At 38.7% G+C, this 21,153-nt stretch overlaps 1 protein-coding gene across 2 annotated transcripts in view; it reads right to left on the bottom strand.

Moving 5' to 3' along the window:
- The window catches only part of LOC131434410 (sodium-dependent nutrient amino acid transporter 1-like), a 64,192-nt gene that overhangs the window by 10,119 nt on the left and 32,920 nt on the right, over nucleotides 1-21,153 (bottom strand). Inside the window, exons 2-4 of one of the 2 annotated variants that reach the window (XM_058601086.1) lie at nucleotides 14,085-14,263; nucleotides 13,724-14,021; nucleotides 13,373-13,625 (exon numbers count right to left, since the gene is read on the bottom strand). In XM_058601086.1, coding sequence (XP_058457069.1) covers nucleotides 13,373-13,625; nucleotides 13,724-14,021; nucleotides 14,085-14,219 — 686 coding nt within the window. In that variant the 5' untranslated portion in view covers nucleotides 14,220-14,263. Of the gene's footprint in view, nucleotides 1-12,968; nucleotides 13,204-13,372; nucleotides 13,626-13,723; nucleotides 14,022-14,084; nucleotides 14,264-21,153 lie in introns of both variants that reach the window. The other variant, XM_058601087.1, reaches the window with a different exon arrangement.

Here is a 21,153-nt window from a genome sequence, read left to right as displayed (position 1 = left end):
AGCAGGAATCATTGGATGATACTCATCGAACCGATAACTACCGCGACAGAGCATCAAACTCATGCAACGGCTGCGGTGGTCAACATATGCGAAGCCAATGCCGCTTCCGCGATTCCAGATGTAACAATTGCAACAAAAAGGGTCATATAGCGAGGGTCTGCCGATCGTCGAAAACAGTACCTCAAAATTACTCCACGGATCAAATTCAGTCACCAGAAATTCCACGAGCAGAAATCGACGTGGTACAAACCTTGGGCCAGATATGCGACGTTACAGCTACCGAAAAGAAAATGATCAACGTGATACTCGACGGCCAACACCTGCAAATGGAACTTGACACTGGAGCACCATGTGGAATAATTTCTGAATCGAAGTTAAAGAGTATGAAGTCAAAATTTTCTTTATTACCATCCGATAGACAATTTTCGAGCTATTCTGGGCATCGCATCACCTGCCTGGGTCGAATTCCGGTAAACGTATCGATCGGATCAACTACGCGCAGGCTAAACATATACGTCGTGTCAGGAGAATCGGATGCGCTCTTCGGGCGTGAATGGATCGCTCAGTTTGCTGACCAGATTGATATGAACAAAATGTTTGCTACACACACAAATGTCAACACACTTTCATCCTCCGACCTCTCTGTTAACCAAGAAGCGGAACTGTCAGAACTACTGGACAAATACAATGAAATCTTCAGTGACGTTCCTGGTAAACTTGTTGGACCACCAGCAAAAGTACACTTGAAACCCGGTGCAACTCCTATTTTTGCCAAGGCGCGGGATGTTCCATTTGCTCTACGTGCTCGCTATGCGGCTGAAATTGAAAAGAAACTTACAGCGGGATTCTACGAAAAAGTGGAATATTCAGAATGGGCATCACCGACCCATATCGTAGTGAAGAATAACGGAAGCATTCGCATTACTGGCAATTATAAACCTACCGTCAATCCGAGAATGATAATCGACGAGCATCCGATACCGAAAGTCGAAGCAGTATTCAACAAATTGAAGGGATCCTCCTTGTTTTGCCACCTAGATGTTACGGACGCCTACACACATCTTCCTATCGATAGCGAATTTAGTCATGTGCTCACAATCAACACCACGACACATGGACTCATACGACCTACGAGAGCCGTATACGGCGCAGCAAATATTCCTGCCATTTGGCAACGCCGAATGGAAGCTCTACTCCAAGGACTGAATAACGTTGTCAGCTTTTACGACGATATCATTATTGCCGCAGATAATTTCGATGATCTTCTATTAAACCTCACCGCAACCTTAGACAAGATCAAACAAAATGGATTACGGCTGAATCGATCAAAGTGTATTTTCGCAGTTTCATCCTTAGAGTGTTTGGGTCATAAAATCGACCGACATGGCCTTCACAAATCCGACAAGCACATCGAAGCTATCCGTGATGCATCTCAACCAAATACGCCTGAGGAATTACAGCTTTTTTTAGGTAAGGCAACCTACTACAGTGCATTCATTCCGAATCTGTCATCTAGAGCACAACTCTTGCGTGGTATGTTAACCACCGATAAATTCGAATGGACGCCTGAGGCACGCAAGGCGTACGAAGATCTGAAGCAAGCACTAATTTCACCGCAAGTCTTGATGCAGTATGATCCAACATTGCCCCTGATTTTGGCAACAGATGCGAGTAAGACAGGACTCGGAGCCGTACTTTCGCATCGACTGAATAATGCAACTGAACGACCAATAGCGTACGCCAGCTGTACGATGTCTAAAACAGAGCAGAAGTACCCACAAATTGATAAAGAAGCTCTTGCAATTGTGTGGGCAGTAAAAAAGTTTTTCCACTACTTATATGCCCGTAGTTTTACGTTGATAACGGACCACAAACCTCTTACCCAGATACTACACCCTGAAAAATCTCTCCCGACGCTCTGCATTAGTCGAATGGCAAACTACGCTGACTACCTGGCTCATTTTAATTTCAACGTCATTTACAAGCCTACTAAGTTAAACACCAACGCCGATTATTGCTCCCGAGTTCCTGCCAAGACAGTGGAATCGCTAGGTAGTTTGACCAGCAAACGAGAATACGTAGATGATTTCGAACAATTCGCTCTCTCACATATACAACAACTTCCAGTCCGAGCTGATCTAATAGCACGTGAAACAAGCTCTTTTAATTCTGAAATCAATGTGAGCAGACCAATTCAGTTTTGAGTCAAGAATAACCCCGACGTATTTAACTTGTTCGACCACAGTGACATCTGAACCAAAGAACTGCAACGGACGAGCTCCTGTGATTATCCTACGATGAGTGAAAAGCACCATTGATGTTTTGCCCGGATTTACAGATAATCCAACCTGACAACACCATTGTTCAACAGATCGCAGGGCTTGCTGCATTAAATCAAAGAGAGTGTTAATGCTTATACCGGTCATCAATATATGATAATCGTCGGCAAAACCATAAGTCGGAAATCCAAGGTTATTAAGTTTCCTTAACAAACCATCAGCGACAAGGTTCCATAAAAGTGGGGATAGTACACCACCTTGAGGACACCCACAGACACTTAGCTTTCTAATCTCTGCTTGCCGAAGCGATGAACAAAGAAGTCGATTGCTAAGCATTGCGTGTATCCAATTTGTGATACTTGAAGGTATGCCATGACCACGGGCTGCTTCCAGAATTGAATTGAAAGACACGTTATCAAAGGCACCTTCAATATCTAGGAAAACTCCCAAGCAAGATTGCTTTTGTGAGAAAGCTTTTTCAATGTTGTACACAACATCATGTAACAGGGTTGTAGTGGACTTTCCACGCTGGTAAGCATGTTGCATTCCATGTAGCGGATGCAGGCCCAAACTAACATTTCTGATATAGTGATCGACTATGCGTTCCACTGTTTTAAGAAGAAATGAGCTTAGACTGATAGGCCTGAAACTCTTCGCTTCCTCATAAGTGTCGCGACCGCCTTTGGGAATAAATTTGACAATTATTTCCTGCCAGGCTCTTGGAATATATCCTGTCGCAAGACTAAAAGTAAGTATTTTCTTCAAAACATGTTTGAAATGTTCATACCCTTTCTGCAGTAACACTGGGAAAACTCCATCCTTTCCAGGAGACTTGTACGGAGCAAAACTCTCAACTGCCCATTTGACCGATTCAATCGTCACAACGCTTCGAGCAAGGGCCCAAGAATCGTAACTACCTGAAAAAGTCTCGGGAAGAGCTGTCGGTGATGGATCTATACATCCTGGAAAGTGAGTGTTAAAAAGATAGTGAAGTACATCACCTTCATCAGACAAGTGTTCACCATCTGAAGTTCTTAAGAAACTGACATTAAAGTCCTTAGACTTCGAAAGTAACTTATTTAATCTGCTAGCCTCGTTGAGACTAGAGACATTTGTGCAGAGGCTTTTCCAACCACTTCGCTCAGACGATCGAAGAGCATTTTTGTAAGCCCTTCGAGCCAACACGAATACCTCCGACCCATTTCTGCGACGGTGGTTCCAAGCTCTTCTGCATAGTTTCCTTAGTCTAGCAAGTTCAGCATTCCACCAAGGAGTTCCTCTAGTAGCTCGCACAATCCGAAGTGGACAAGCCTCTTCATATGCTGCAACTATGAGTGAGTTTGTCTCGTCGACAACATTTTCCAAATCAATTGGGGTTTCAATTGTTGGTTGGTACCCGTAAAATCTAGTCGCCAAGCCCTCTTCATAGAGGTCCCAGTTTGTAGATTTGGGATTACGATATGTGATAATATCAAATTTAACGTTTGAATGATCAAAGAATATGTACTTATGATCAGACAACGAAGGTTCGAGCTCATCGGAGACGAGCCAATTCACCAACTCATGCGCAATTCTATCAGAGCAGAGAGTTACGTCCAAAACCTCCTCTCTGCCAGATCTCGCAAAAGTTGGACGGTTTCCTGCATTGACTATGTGCAGGTTTGTACTGCTCACAAATTCCATCATATCAGAGCCTCTCGAATTTATATCTGTGCTGCCCCAAATGATATGGTGAGCATTTATGTCACTGCCGATTACAAGCGGTAAATCACTTTTGCAGCAGTATGATACAACCTTTTTGAAGTCATCGCTTGGCGAAGGTTGGTTATGCGGCAAATATGCCGAACAATAGACATATTTCCTGTCTATGCCATCAGTAGTCATACCAACTGTGACAGCACAAATATCCCGAGTTGTGAGCTCCGATATGAGAGAGACATCGAGAGCACTATTTGCAAGTATGCATTATTATGTATGCATTCATTAACTAACAATGTATCTTTTTCTTTGAGTGTATGTTAAGCTGTCAGTTTTTAAGATAATCGGATTAAAGAGAACACGCGTTGCGTTTCATTGTAGAACTAAACTTATTAGTATTTTGTCTCAAACTTTTGTCGTCGATAAGACGTGTTATCTCCGAAATGTTGACACTACCGTAAAGCCACACGGGAACAGAATAGTGGTGTCAGAAGTGGGATTGTTAAGAAATCTCTTACGGTGTGAAATTGAGGTTAGAATCGTTAAACACGCATTTTCCATAAATTGAAAATGGCTCAAGTTACTCCAGAACTCATGGAGGCATTATCCGGAATGATCGCTCAGGCTCTGAAAGCATCAATTGGAAATGTCGTCCAACAAGCATCCGTTTCAAATCCGCTAGGAGACACCGCAGCTCCTTCGCCGAAAGTAGCACCTTTTTCCATATCAGAATATCGATCTACGGAAGAATCATCTGTGTCTGACTATTTTAATCGATTTGAATGGGCTTTAGAGCTAAGTCGCATTCCAGAAAACCAATACGCTAATTATGCAAGAGTGCATATGGGGCCCGAACTAAATAATGCATTGAAGTTTTTAAGTAGCCCAAACGATCCTGCAGAAATTAACTACGAAGAATTACGTGCCGTATTAACAGACTATTTCGATCGCACCAAAAACAAGTTTGTCGAGAGTATTAAGTTTCGAAACATAGTACAACAAAAGGATGAATCTATTGCTCAGTTCGCTCTACGATTGAAACAGGGGGCCGCACATTGCGAATACGAAGGTTTCCTAGACAGGATGCTCATCGAACAGTTCCTTCACGGACTTGAAGTACGAGATATATGTGACGAGATCATCGCAAAAAACCCACCGACGTTTAAAGTTGCATTCGACATTGCTCGTACTTTGGAAGCAACCCGGAACACGGCACGGGAAGTCAATGCAGGAACACCGATGAATCTTGAAGGCACTAACAAACTCGGATACGAAACTCTTAAAACAAAGCATTCTACACGACGTGTTTTACCACACCAGAAATCACATTTCCACCAGCAGGAATCATTGGATGATACTCATCGAACCGATAACTACCGCGACAGAGCATCAAACTCATGCAACGGCTGCGGTGGTCAACATATGCGAAGCCAATGCCGCTTCCGCGATTCCAGATGTAACAATTGCAACAAAAAGGGTCATATAGCGAGGGTCTGCCGATCGTCGAAAACAGTACCTCAAAATTACTCCACGGATCAAATTCAGTCACCAGAAATTCCACGAGCAGAAATCGACGTGGTACAAACCTTGGGCCAGATATGCGACGTTACAGCTACCGAAAAGAAAATGATCAACGTGATACTCGACGGCCAACACCTGCAAATGGAACTTGACACTGGAGCACCATGTGGAATAATTTCTGAATCGAAGTTAAAGAGTATGAAGTCAAAATTTTCTTTATTACCATCCGATAGACAATTTTCGAGCTATTCTGGGCATCGCATCACCTGCCTGGGTCGAATTCCGGTAAACGTATCGATCGGATCAACTACGCGCAGGCTAAACATATACGTCGTGTCAGGAGAATCGGATGCGCTCTTCGGGCGTGAATGGATCGCTCAGTTTGCTGACCAGATTGATATGAACAAAATGTTTGCTACACACACAAATGTCAACACACTTTCATCCTCCGACCTCTCTGTTAACCAAGAAGCGGAACTGTCAGAACTACTGGACAAATACAATGAAATCTTCAGTGACGTTCCTGGTAAACTTGTTGGACCACCAGCAAAAGTACACTTGAAACCCGGTGCAACTCCTATTTTTGCCAAGGCGCGGGATGTTCCATTTGCTCTACGTGCTCGCTATGCGGCTGAAATTGAAAAGAAACTTACAGCGGGATTCTACGAAAAAGTGGAATATTCAGAATGGGCATCACCGACCCATATCGTAGTGAAGAATAACGGAAGCATTCGCATTACTGGCAATTATAAACCTACCGTCAATCCGAGAATGATAATCGACGAGCATCCGATACCGAAAGTCGAAGCAGTATTCAACAAATTGAAGGGATCCTCCTTGTTTTGCCACCTAGATGTTACGGACGCCTACACACATCTTCCTATCGATAGCGAATTTAGTCATGTGCTCACAATCAACACCACGACACATGGACTCATACGACCTACGAGAGCCGTATACGGCGCAGCAAATATTCCTGCCATTTGGCAACGCCGAATGGAAGCTCTACTCCAAGGACTGAATAACGTTGTCAGCTTTTACGACGATATCATTATTGCCGCAGATAATTTCGATGATCTTCTATTAAACCTCACCGCAACCTTAGACAAGATCAAACAAAATGGATTACGGCTGAATCGATCAAAGTGTATTTTCGCAGTTTCATCCTTAGAGTGTTTGGGTCATAAAATCGACCGACATGGCCTTCACAAATCCGACAAGCACATCGAAGCTATCCGTGATGCATCTCAACCAAATACGCCTGAGGAATTACAGCTTTTTTTAGGTAAGGCAACCTACTACAGTGCATTCATTCCGAATCTGTCATCTAGAGCACAACTCTTGCGTGGTATGTTAACCACCGATAAATTCGAATGGACGCCTGAGGCACGCAAGGCGTACGAAGATCTGAAGCAAGCACTAATTTCACCGCAAGTCTTGATGCAGTATGATCCAACATTGCCCCTGATTTTGGCAACAGATGCGAGTAAGACAGGACTCGGAGCCGTACTTTCGCATCGACTGAATAATGCAACTGAACGACCAATAGCGTACGCCAGCTGTACGATGTCTAAAACAGAGCAGAAGTACCCACAAATTGATAAAGAAGCTCTTGCAATTGTGTGGGCAGTAAAAAAGTTTTTCCACTACTTATATGCCCGTAGTTTTACGTTGATAACGGACCACAAACCTCTTACCCAGATACTACACCCTGAAAAATCTCTCCCGACGCTCTGCATTAGTCGAATGGCAAACTACGCTGACTACCTGGCTCATTTTAATTTCAACGTCATTTACAAGCCTACTAAGTTAAACACCAACGCCGATTATTGCTCCCGAGTTCCTGCCAAGACAGTGGAATCGCTAGGTAGTTTGACCAGCAAACGAGAATACGTAGATGATTTCGAACAATTCGCTCTCTCACATATACAACAACTTCCAGTCCGAGCTGATCTAATAGCACGTGAAACAAGAAGAGATACGCAGCTTGGCAAAATTGTTCGAGAATTGGAGCTAGGTCATAATCTTGCTCAATCAGGATACAAGTCACCGGAATCCAAGTATACAATAGCAGCCAATTGTTTGCTATTCGAACATCGAGTGGTAATACCAGATATCCTTCGACAACCTATTCTAAAAGATTTACACTCAGCTCACTTTGGTGTAGTTAAAATGAAAGGACTTGCACGGTCCTATGTTTATTGGCCCGGAATTGACTCGGACATAGAACGAATGGCAAAATCATGTGCAGAGTGTGCTCGTTTTTCACCGGCACCACCAAAGTTTAACACTCATCATTGGGAATACCCAAATGGGCCTTGGGAACGCATCCACATAGATTATGCGGGCCCAGTGGCCGGTGTAATGCTGTTAATAATAGTCGATGCATTCAGTAAGTGGTTCGAAGTTAAAATCACTACATCTACAACAACAGCTGCAACTATCAAGATCCTCGATGGGCTATTCTCTGCATATGGTGCACCCATAACACTTGTGTCGGATAACGGTCCTCAGTTCACGGCCGCGGAATTCAGAACTTTTTTACAGATGAGCGGGGTGAAGTATCACAAACTCTCAGCACCATATCATCCGGCAACGAACGGCCAGGCCGAGCGCTATGTACAAACAATTAAAAACGCCTTAAAGGCAATGGGAACGACGTCTGAAAGTTTGCAATCTAATCTAAATGTGTTTCTGCAGCAGTATCGGAAGGCGCCTCACACTGAAACCGGAGAATCACCTGCCAAATTATTCCTTGGTCGAAACATCCGAACTCGATTGGATCTTGTGCGTCCCAAGAATGTCAACACAGATATCACTGAAAAACAACAAGCAAAATTCGATCCGTCATTCCGTACATTCGTTCCTGGACAGCAAGTTTATTTCATTTCGGGAAATTCACGGATGGACAAATGGATTCCTGGAGTTATCATTTCACGTTTGGGAGATTTGCACTACGAAATTTCTTACAAAGAAAAACGTCTGAAACGTCACGTCGATCAAATCAAATGCTACGAAGGCGACGAGTTGACGCACACATCAAACGGAACAGAGTTTTCCACTTTAGCATCAGGTGAGGATACCCGGCGCGTTCGTTATTACGGCAGCAGTATGACGTCACAAGAGCAGACAGCCGGTAATAGATCCAGTCTTTCGGATCCAGATAATTCGCCTGAGGAACAATTCGTGACACCAAGTAACAGTCCGAATCGGTCCAATGAAACTCATCTCCCCGCGTTGCGTCGTACAGGAAGACTGCGCCGTGCCCCTCTTCGGTATTCTCCGTAATATAAAATTGTTTTCTTAGAGGAGGGAGGAAATATTATGTATGCATTCATTAACTAACAATGTATCTTTTTCTTTGAGTGTATGTTAAGCTGTCAGTTTTTAAGATAATCGGATTAAAGAGAACACGCGTTGCGTTTCATTGTAGAACTAAACTTATTAGTATTTTGTCTCAAACTTTTGTCGTCGATAAGACGTGTTATCTCCGAAATGTTGACACTACCGTAAAGCCACACGGGAACAGAATATGCATACTCGAGGCATTTCACGTGGATTAGTCATTTCGGTCTTGTTAAAGGCAACAAAGACTGGGTTTAACAATTTTCCAACGTAGAAGTTTCCCTTTTGGAAATATGGTTCTTGAACCAAAGCTAAAGAAGCTTTACCTTCTTGCAGAAGTCTGGATAGATTCATAGTTGCTGTACGTTTATGCTGGAGATTGATTTGTGCTACTCTAACCATTATCAATTAAAGTAACGAACACTCCACCTCCAGCACTTACCGTACAACAACTACAAGAAACCAAATATATTGGCTTATAATCGCCTATAGCGAACCATGTAAGGATTTTTTTAAATGTTTTAATCATTTAAATCCCACGAGTTGCGAAGAAAGAAGTCGTCCACTGTGCCAGAGCTTCGCTTAACACAGTAAGGGAAAATCCCAAGATATTCCGTTCACGACTGCATTGTTTAACCTCCTGCAGCCATTCAGCCATCGGCACGGAAATACACCTTGACTTAGGAGTTCCTATTTTTGTGGCCTTTTACGACATGGAACAGGAAACCAGTGGATCAATTCTTGGTAAAAAATAATTCCGCCGGATGCCACACGGCTTACCTGTTTGGTGGACTTATACCACCGGTACAGGTGGACCGTAGCGTTATTCTTAGCCAGTTGGGAAACCGCTACCGACACTACACGGCTATCTAGGCTGCTCAGAGAGGGAAATTGACATTGATGGTCAACTTCCATGGATGGCCGAGCAGCCGACCAAGTTACAGTTACAGTAAGTTTTGGAACATGGTTTGTAAATTAAAATGAATCTTCATACTATGGTGAGTAACTATCGTGAAGACATCAAACAACTCAGATAAACCATTATAGCATAATAAAAGAAAGTCAAGTCATATTACGACCTCTAGCAGTAGTGGTTCTAGATAAATTAAGGAATGGGTCTTTGTTCGGACCTTGTCTTCGCTTTCCTTTATTTTTCTACAAATGTCAGATTGTTTTACAGTCTTCGGAGGGTCTCTTCTTCGTTAAATATCCTTCGGTACTACTTACTGATTTTTAGAGCATTTAGGTTGATCTTCACACGGAACCACCCGCGATCCCATTTCAACCAGAATATTAGTTGATTTTATGAATTCGATTGGTTAAAATTTGGTACAACTAATCGATTGTTGTTTCAACTAAACTGTCATTTTTGTTTTTCGATTAGCAGAAACGATGGTTGAAACAACTAATTTAACTGTTTAAAAAAAAATGCTGTCAATTAGTGAGGACACATACCTTTCAATTTCAACAAATATTTTAGTTGAAATAACTGGTGAAACAAAATTCTGATAGTTGAAAAATAAATCGGTTTTATTTGTTTTAGACATTGCAAATTGTTGAATCAACTAAAACAATGTTATTGATTTGTGAAAATAATCAAAATATACTTACTGATATACGTCATGATCTATTTGAAATAAGTTCGGTATGTTGAGATTCATGAAATAGATATCGTTGTTAAAATATAAACAGTATTTTATATTGACATGTAATATCATTAGGGCTGGGAAAACCACCGATCACTGCTGATTTCAAGTGATCTTAACCAAGGAATAAATTATCATTACGAAATCAGAACTGATCTGATCCCTAAGTGATTTTGATTTTTGTATGATCATGGTCATGTCAAGTCGAGATCAGTAAAGATCTAAATTCTAAAAAAAATACTTCTGATTCGATCGGAAATGATTGATGTAGAAAAACATTTTTAATCAGCAAAAGTGCCCGGAGGGGCGAGTGAATTAACGAAATTATTAAATTTATCTAAAATGAGTATTGAAAGATGATGCCTTCAAACGGTTGAACCAAAGTTATGCACTGATAATTTTAGTCAATTTATATGAGCTTGTGTGTATCAACCGCTGGGAATTGAAAATTTGCGACGGCAATTCAAACGCGCCATTCAATCGCAGTGCGTTCTGTGTGTTTGAAACCCTTCGCTCCTGTTACTTTTATAAATTAAATTCATGTCAAAAAGCGTTTTATTGCTAATGCATGAACATCATCATCGGTATCAAACAGTTGGAAGTAAAACAGTCTGCTGGAAGTAAATCAATGATCGAATTTTTGCGCATACCTGAAAGATTACGAGATGATCATTCATTAACATTTTCTAATTTATCACCAAATCTTTTTCATCTTAAACAAGGTTAACTTTATCACAACACCGCTGTTACATAAACACTTGTTATCATAAATTTCTCAAATCGAATGAACACAATTTCACCAAACGCTTTAACCATCGATGTTGTTTTCATTGACATTTTGAAGCGACGCAAACAGATTTCTACTAAAAAAGTTTTTGATTTTGCATTGCTTTCAACTGTCTCCGGCATTTGACAGCATTCAAAACAACATATTTTTCAACTACTTGAATATATGCAAATCAAAACCCCTATTGTTTGAATGAAAAAGAAATTAGTTAAATCAACTATCGCAAAAATAAAAAACTGCGATATCGCAATTTTATGATCGAAGGGTTCTCCGTGAAACCCTTTTTTTTTTTTGTAAAACGTCAATTTCTCCATACTAAGTCCCATAAAAACTTTAAATCTCGGGCGCGAAAATTTATTTTCACCAATCGAGCTAAAATTTTGCAAAAGGTACTGTCCTTATCTCTCAAGTGGCGTATTAGCCACGTACAATGAGGATGGTGCTATTCTACTTTATTACAGCCATATGCGAGTTTTCTTCTATTGGTATCGGTAAGAATCTGCTAACTGTTAGTTGTGTAATCTCAATTACATCTCAAGATGCATTCATGTTGTACATATTTTGAATATTTGAAAATAAATCAAATTCTGATTCAGTTACTAAAGATACCTATAGGTAGTTGAGGAAATACGTATCCATTCGGAATACAAAGGAAACCTAGCCTAGTATTAAAATAAAAGATTTTTCGGACATTTACTTAACGCACTCTACTAAAAACTACAAGGATCAGTCCAATGGGGTTGTTCGAGCCATTGATGTGGAGCAAGGCAACCAAAATTTCTAATGATCGACATTTTCAATTAATCGTCACACTTTTGAATCCGCAAATGCACGAGAGTCTGCTTAGATTGATCTTTATTAGGAACCAACACGGAACTCGCGAACCCAGAATATAGACTCTATTTGTCGTAATTTGTATTGTCGCTGCAGTTGAGGTCTGGAAAACGCAACCAGCGATAATCGTATTTATCACGTTTATTGCCCAATCCATAACGTCGCTACTAGTGCGCATACTAGTGCATCACTGCACGAATAAAGCGCGGTACCTGCGACATCCTATACGAGAATATTTGTTTTGTAGCCGACGAAATTACATCAGTTGCCTAAATGTATTCAATTTTTTTGCATCTATTTATAGATTCGCGTGCTTCCAACAGTTTCGCTTTTGCATCGATTGACCAATCAGAACGATACTTTCCCTATGATATATCGCTTACTTCTTAAAAACCGTCGACTATGGCAGAGGAATACAGTATGCCGGAGATTGTCTGCAGACAAAATATGACACTGCTAGCTATTAATCAAAATTTCAGTCATTTATAATTGAAAATACGTGGCTTGATACATTCAAATTGAATCTTAGAAATATTTCCAATCAAATAATGAAATAATATTAATAATTGATACAAAATTGACGGAGCTGTTATTGTTTAAAAACTGATCACATTTCTACGTGTATTTTTCCTTGAGTTTCTAATTTGCACCCCTATATAGAAAATAAAGATGTGTTCCACATTAAAACCGCTCAACCAAAGAAGCTTGACATGATAAGGTTAAAGTAAAAAAAAGTATGATCAAAACTAGTTATAAGTATGATTGCACATTGACGCAGTTCATTTTTCAATGTCTGTTGGTTTTTATGAGATGAAATCACCAATGATTCGAAATTACCAGAACCGTGCAGTTACTTACTTAAAGTAAAACTCCGAACTACTAGCTCTTATACTTATATTAGTCATGGTCCCGTTGGCATCGGTCGTTGTACTGCCGGTAGCATCTATGCAGCTGGGACCCCACTCCGGTCGACAATTAGCCCACGGGAGTGGATTTCTGAACGAATCGAACATGTAGCTCAGAATTAGTGACATCAATGAGGAATAGTAGGTGATTAGTGCAATCACCGAGAAGAGCTGCCCGTAACCGACACCTGCATCAAGGAGTAATATTACTACCAACTACAGAAGTGTTATAACTACAGGTGAGTAGATGCTAGTAATCTAAGCTGTAAAATCATTAGAACATGTCGTCATTCAAAATATCGAATCAATGATTATGATCAAACAAATCAGAACCAAAATTTCTACTACTGAACTTACTTATAGTACAATTCTGCTGAAGAGCTTATCGGAACTACACTGGAGTTCGAAGCGATCATCAACGTGACGTTGCCGTGGTTTCGGCCTGTCACATCTCCCGAGGAGATACAGAAACCGGACCAGCTTTCATCACAAACGGACCACGGAAGAATGCTTTGAAAGGATTCGAAAAGATACTTCAACGTGGTAGCCATCAGAGATGCATAGTACGTGGCAACGATCGCTATCGAGATGATCTGTCCATAGCCGATGCCTTGGATTCAATAAGAGGGCATAATTTGGAAGGAGTATGTGGGAAATTTACAATATTTACACGGTCGTGTATTAGGAACCTGGGAAAATGAAAGTTACCTCTCATAATTGGTGCACAATCATAGATTTTGACACTCCCTCGACTGGAAAACTGACCAATGATCATCTCCATGTAATAGACTGGCCTGCCGACTAACAGAAGCACTATAATGTATGGTATTACAAAGGCACCGCCTCCATTTTCCAAAGCGATAAACGGGAAACGCCAAACGTTACCCAACCCGACCGACATGGCTATGCAGGACATTAGAAATTCAATTCCTTTACCCCACTGGTCTCTTCCGGGAGTATTCTCTAGTGAAGAAGTAGAACTATTGGTGATCGTTTGGGTAACTACCTGTAAAGTCATTTCACGGAAATAAAATTTGACTTCGGATTACAAATCAATGATTTTACGTACCGAATCTCCACTCTTCGATTTCCGTCTATGTTTTGTGTCCTCTATTCCTTCGCTTCCGATCACAGTACTCCACCGGAACTGACCCGGTATTGAGGGGCTGTCATTTTCAAAACCGTTATTCTCGTGTCCTTGCATTCTGCCCTATACCAGAACCGATCGTTGGTTGTTTTATCCTAGATCTGTAAAGAAAATGAAGTTCTTACTGCAATGGTAGAGCGTACCTACAGATAGTTCTCATGGTCTTAAACCGGTCTCCTACAAATATGGCATGCCGGTACTTATCATAATCCGTTCGGCACCTACTACACAAAAGTCAGTGCCCAGATATGTGTGTTAGTGTATTGGTGCGCCACTCGCAAAAGCTACCGCATTCATTACAACTTCCAGTTTTAGATGCATTTATTTAGATTTATACGCTCACTAGGCAGTCTGATCGATTCGGTATCGATAAATGACGTAGTCAGTGTCAAGTTTCTCGGTTACGATGACGTCGTTGTCACAACGGCACAAAAAACTGCAAATACAACTTTTGGCCAGTGAAGCTACCGATAGGTAACCGGAACGCGTGGAGGCACAAACAACCTGCCGGCTTAAGTAAGTCTCGTTTTCAAAATGTATTTGCCCTGGATCTACGTCGTGGTTGAACGAGTCATAGCATTTCTGCTTTGCAGCGAACTGTTTTCAATGTCAATGATGATCAATGATCTGCTATGCGGCTGTGGGTATTTAGGGTAGCGAAGAAAAAAATTGAATAAATCACGATTATTTTTTTCAAATAGAAGCGGAATGCAGTTGTTTAATAAGATAATGTAATTCATAGAAAATATTCATTGTCCCGATATGCATACAAATGTTAATTTGCCAGAATATGGGAAAACTGTTCGAAACATCTGCTTTGAACTCAATAAGCAGTTTAAGTGTTAATCTCTATTAAAACGATTTTGTGACAAAATTTTGTTTCTAGTTTGAGGTTTTTCTAAAATATCTGACAGTACTGGCATGGTAGAACTTATTTCTCTGATCATAGAGAACGAACCGGGAAAATATGCAATCACGGACAGTTTGATAATGTTTATTTTGAAGTAATAAAAAATGCATATCAGCTTCTCGATTGACATGTTTTGCATTAGGTATCAATGATACAAAAACAAGCCAATCGAAAATCTGGTATGCAATTTTTTGTTTAACTCCATCCTTAACAGAGTCTGAACACCACTACGAAACGTTTGATTGTTCATGGGTGATGAAAAAAAAGGAAAGGGGAATTTATTATCCTGAGATGAACGATAAAAAAATGATCGGATAGAATTCGTCAGCATTGAATTCGTGAATCAACGACGCATGTTCTAATGTCACGTCCGTCGTGTTGAGTGTTTTCGAAATGGGATTTTTCTGCATGAGCCCATCCCATGGAGACACATTTTATTCCGGTTACTTTTGCATAACCATTATGCTTGATTTGACATATGCAATTTTTTTAATTCGATTATGTAAATAGTTGGAAAACCAAAATTAGCTGCGCGTTAAATTTAACACTTTAATCGAAATTACTGATTTATCCGCTATGCTTGCATAAATTGACGTATTCCGTTTAGCTTTTTACTGAAATTTGGCTGTCTAAAATACGTATACCGAAAACTTGGTAATTTTGTACTGAATAGTTTTCACTTTGAATTAATTCGGTAGATTCGAAAGAAATAGTGCTGAACGATCAGTATCACACTAAAAAAAATTGAATTTTACAGGTGACTTAATCCCTCATACGATGTAATTCATAAAGACCTAATTTTTCAAATGACAGAAAATCTCATTTGTAATGATTTGATGTTAAATGAGCTTGAATTTTACTGGTTTCGACTGTAACTTGCGTTCTGCTAGCAGGTGCGACTGTATGAATATAAATGCACCTTTTACCAGCCAAGCAGATGGATGCTTCTGGGGCTCGTTCGATTAACAGACGTACTTGCGATACAATGATTCTCGGTTCAAGTCGCGACGGTTGCTCTCAGTATTCCTTTTTTTTTATTTCAATGAATTTCATGTATGGAGTTTTAGACACAATATTAAATGTTCTTCGACGTAAATTTGCGTGAGCAGCGACGCTCCATTTATGTGCATCTAATAAGATGTAAAATCACAGGATTTTTTAAGTGTGTAGTTTATCAGTTCTTAACGGATCGTTCGGTATATATTAACGAATCCAATTGTCAACACGCCATATTGATTTTTAGTTGAATTTGATTAAATTGAGTAAAAGAGAATCAATTTTAAATAAAACTCAGGTCGTCAAATGGTGAGATAACTAAGTCCTCACAAGTCCCTATCTCATGCCTCCCCGAGCGTCTATGATGACATTTGGTCAATAGAACGGCGTCGACTGGGTGCTATCGCCTTCTGCGTTAGTAGCAGAATGAGAGGGTGCGAAATGGCTTGTAGGTTGAAGCCCATCCTAAAGTGCAATGTTTATCATAGTACATTGCAACATATAATTCTGTTGTTTATTACATCATGTATTATTATTATTATTATTATTATTATTATCATTGTTATTATTATTATTATTATTTTTATTAGAAGAGCGTAACTTACACTGCGACATTAACTGTTATATTATATCAAATTATATTATATTGTATTGTATTCTATTATGTTATATTATATTATATTATATTATATTATATTATATTATATTATATTATATTATATTATATTATATTATATTATATTATATTATATTATAGGGTTTATTATGAGTAGTACTACGTACCTCTGCGCAAAATATAAATTTGTTTTCCTTATAAGTTATCATGTTTAAAGTAATCTTTTAACTAACTATCAAGGTCGTCACAAGGAGGTCACTGGTTCCTGTTTCATGCCTACACGTGTGTCTGTGGTGACAGTTGGTCGAGGAAATGCGTTGATGGCAGAATGAGAGGATGAGAAATGACATATAAATTCAAGTAATATAATATCATAGCATATCGCAACATATCATTTTATTCATTATATTATTTATTATATATTTCATTGTACTATATTAGATTTGTTTATTATAACATATATTATTTTCATAGATGTGGATATTATTATTGATATTAGAAGAGAAATATTCTACTTCCTGCAGTATTGCGAAGATAGAAGAGCATAACTGACACTCTACATTAACTGTTATTTTATATATTGTTTTATAACATGTTATATTATATTGTATGACATTGTATTATATTATATTAAATTAAATTTTATTATATTATATTATGTTATGTTATATTATTTTGTAATCTATTATATCATTTTATGTTATATTAATTTCATTACACTATGTTTCATTGTATTTATCAATATAAAACATTTTGCACGGGGTCGTAAAGGGTAGGGAGCATCAGGGCATTGGACGGATTGATGACTAGACGAGGGATTGTGGATAGCCAGCCCAAGTCACTTGAAGGAAACTTGTTTCCTTCTGAAGGTTTGAAATGAGTCTGACGCGCCCTTCTCAAACAAACCATCAGGCGGGTTCAATCATGTATAGCGATATGCTTCATCCATGCACTGGATATTATGGATGGAAGAGCATCTTTTATTCCCGCCGAATACGAGTAAGTGACTCTACTTACATATCCGCCCAACCCTTTTTGTTCGCTTTTCGGTAACAGCTATAGTAAGAAGGTGAATGGATGAGTCATATCGGGGCTACTGTAAGTCTACCCGCATCCACTGGCAAGTCCTTGAACTGATGGTGGCTTCACTTCACATCACATCACATCACATCACATCAATTTTAAATAAAATTCAATATCTAGATGCTTCGTTATTTGTGTTATGCGATTATCTCCGAGTTAATTAAAGATGTAAGTATAAGTATAAGCACAATGACGATTAAAGTGATTATAATTATGGCGCTTTTCCGCTGGAGCCCTTCTTCGTTCTATAAAAATATGGTAACTCAGGCTCCAGTTTCTAAATATCCGGCTCTTGCTTCAGCGACAGGCGGTGCTCCTGAAGCACTTTGGTTCCATGCAAATGCAAGAAGAATCTACGCGGCTACACTCAAATAAAAATTAACGTTCGATTCATTTGAAAAATCACGTAAAATTGTTTCAAATGTCAAATTGAATATTTTACGTGACGAAAATAATTGTTATACGAACATCCCCTAAAATGATTAGAGTTATCACATAAGGTTTACGTGAATCGACCAAACGTCAAACAATCTACGTGAACTTCCACTCGATTTTGAAAATGACGAACCGTTGCCCCTCAAAGTGTAAGAAGTGTAAATATTTGCGAGAAATGTTATTTAATTAGAATTTTTCACTACATCGTCCGGACTATTCCAGTATTAAAGGTTTCCATGTATTCAACTGGACCGAGTGCCTGCGTAAGTCCGAAAGTTTGCCCGCTTCTGCCGAATGCTTCAAATGCCGTTGGTCCACGGAAAACGAGTTCAAAATCGGCATGAAGATAGAGACACTGGAACCATGTAATGCGACATCAAACTGCATCGGTAGTGTTGGGGGAGTTCTCGGATCTCAACTTCGGCTTCGGTTGGATGGCAGTGACAACAAAAGCGATTTCTGGAGGCTTGTCGATTTGAGATACCACGAAGTTATTAGTTGCTTTTTAAGCTATTGAAATTATATGCTAATTTTCTGAAATAAATGTTTTATTTTTCATGGTTTTTTTCATTTCATAGATTTATATAAAAATCTGAAATCTCCCTTTTGACTTCTTATGGTTCATACGCCGTCTCTACGTTCCGTCTTCCAGCTAAACTCCGCCACCTTTCTTTCGAAAATACTAATGGCGCGTTGCTTCTCTGCCAACATAGTCCAGGTCTTGTAGCCAAAGAAAACAACCGGTCTAATGAGTATTTATGTTTTTATTTCAATATGGTACGTGGAATTTTCGGGATATAATTTTTTGAAATTTCGCGTTTACGAAAAAAAAACCTTTTTTCAACAGCCTATACTGTAAAATCTAATAAAGATACAAAATGTGCGTCTTTTCCTTAGCTTTCAAATAAGTGTTTCCATAAAACAACCTTTAAAGTGAATTTAATGGAAAAAGTTAAAAATTAATAAACAAATAAAAAAACAAAATTTGGTCCTAATTTTTCTCTTTTTTTAGTTGAAAAAAGAAGCCTAAGTGGCTTAACTCAATCTTGGCAAAGTTTCAGAGTGGAAAGATCAATACCTTCAGAGCAGTGTATTTTTCAATCACGATGCCGCAGCGCAACTCGCTCGGATACGGGCTTAACTTGTCGACACATGTCGTGCCGCAGATCGAATCCTAATTTTTTCATATTCTTGTTAGCAACGGCGTAAAAATGAATTAAAAATTCAAAGATCGTTGCAGCAATCCATTTAACTTTGAGACTCATGTTAGTAAACATCAAAAACCTTCGTTGCGTCGGCTTTCTTCTTCCCTTCTTGAAAAATTTGATTTTTGCAAGCAAATTATGTTTTGTGTGCACCGTGTAGGCAGCAAGCGAGTAAAATTGGGGCAAAGAATTTTCGAGAGTATTAAAATAGTGATACAGTTTTGAAAAAGTTGCGAGAAGATGCAATTTTCACTATTTAGCTGTGAGGGAAAATTTTGCTGATGCAATAATGATCACAGATTCTGAATTCTCTAAGATTGATGACAATGATGACAATGTGTCTATATTCAGCGACTATACAGAAGTAGTTCTTACGTTTATTTACATTGTAACATTGCATTTCTCAATTTTAAAATATCGATTGCCATTTTAGAATGAACCATATTTGCCTTCCGGTTATCTTGCCGAATTGAAACAAAAACATGAGACTGATGATTTTAGGTAATAAACGGAAAACATATCAGTTTGTTTCCTGTAACGTTACTTTTCCCGTTGTTTTCAGGCAGTCAACTGGTTAAATTATGATTAGTAACGAGTATAGTATTTGCCATTACGAAGATATTTTGCTACATTTTTTATGTGAAAACCCTAGTGAAAAATGCTTTTTTGGGTAATGTAAAAACTGTCCAACTAATGATCAGATGTCAGAAAAAATTTAGGCAGTTTTCAAAAAGAATGAAGTACAATAGCATCTTCTCTACCTAATATTTCAATCATATACAAATGGAAAATTATGTAAAAGCAGAGAAATTTCTTAAAAATCGTTTCAACACGACAAGTTAAGCCCGCATCCGAGCGAGTTGCGCTGCGGTACGCTCCGTGCGTGCGGGTCGTGATTGAAAAATTCACTGCTTCTAAAGTATTGATCTTTCCATTCTGAAACTTTGCCAAGATTAAGTTAAGCCCCTAAGCCTTTAAGACTTCAACTAAAAAACCTATTTTAATCCACCTAGTGGTGTAATGATGCCTTTCTCATATTACTCATTACATCATAAATATAATCGTGAAATTCGCAAAAACAATTGTTTATTGAATAGAAATAGGATAAATTAAGGAATTCCGTATTAAATTGTAAGACCTTTCTTTTGAACCTATAAGTTTGTGAAAATCGATTTGGCCATCTCCAAGAAAAGTGAGTGAGATCCTTGTTTTTGCAGTTTTTAATCACCAATTCTTCCGAAACCGGATTCAGATAAACGGAATAGCCGAAGTTGGTTCGTTTACTACCAACAAATATGACCTGCAAATTGGAACAGTTTTGAACGTAGTTAAACTCATACTTACTATCTCATGCTCTATTTCTATTAAACCAATTAAACGAAATCTATCAAACGAAATGAACCTGCGTTCCTGTTACTTCTGCATATGTAAGTCAAGCTAAACAGCATCAATCAGCAGCATAAAACATGAAGTAGGATTATTATTATTATTATTATAATTATAATTATTATTATTATTATTATTATTATTATTATTATTATTATTATTATTATTATTATTATTATTATTATTATTATTATTATTATTATTATTATTATTATTATTATTATTATTATTATTATTATTATTATTATTATTATTATTATTATTATTATTATTATTATTATTATTATTATTATTATTATTGACATCACTATACAACGTGTACGAAATAGAACAAAGCACGCCTTGTTCGTTTTGTGTTTT

The sequence above is a fragment of the Malaya genurostris genome, chromosome 3 (assembly GCF_030247185.1).
Source record: "Malaya genurostris strain Urasoe2022 chromosome 3, Malgen_1.1, whole genome shotgun sequence".
In the NCBI taxonomy this organism is placed as follows: Eukaryota; Metazoa; Arthropoda; class Insecta; order Diptera; family Culicidae; genus Malaya; species Malaya genurostris.
The sequence above is the reverse complement of the archived record's forward strand: the minus strand, read 5'-3'. Positions and strand labels throughout refer to the sequence as shown.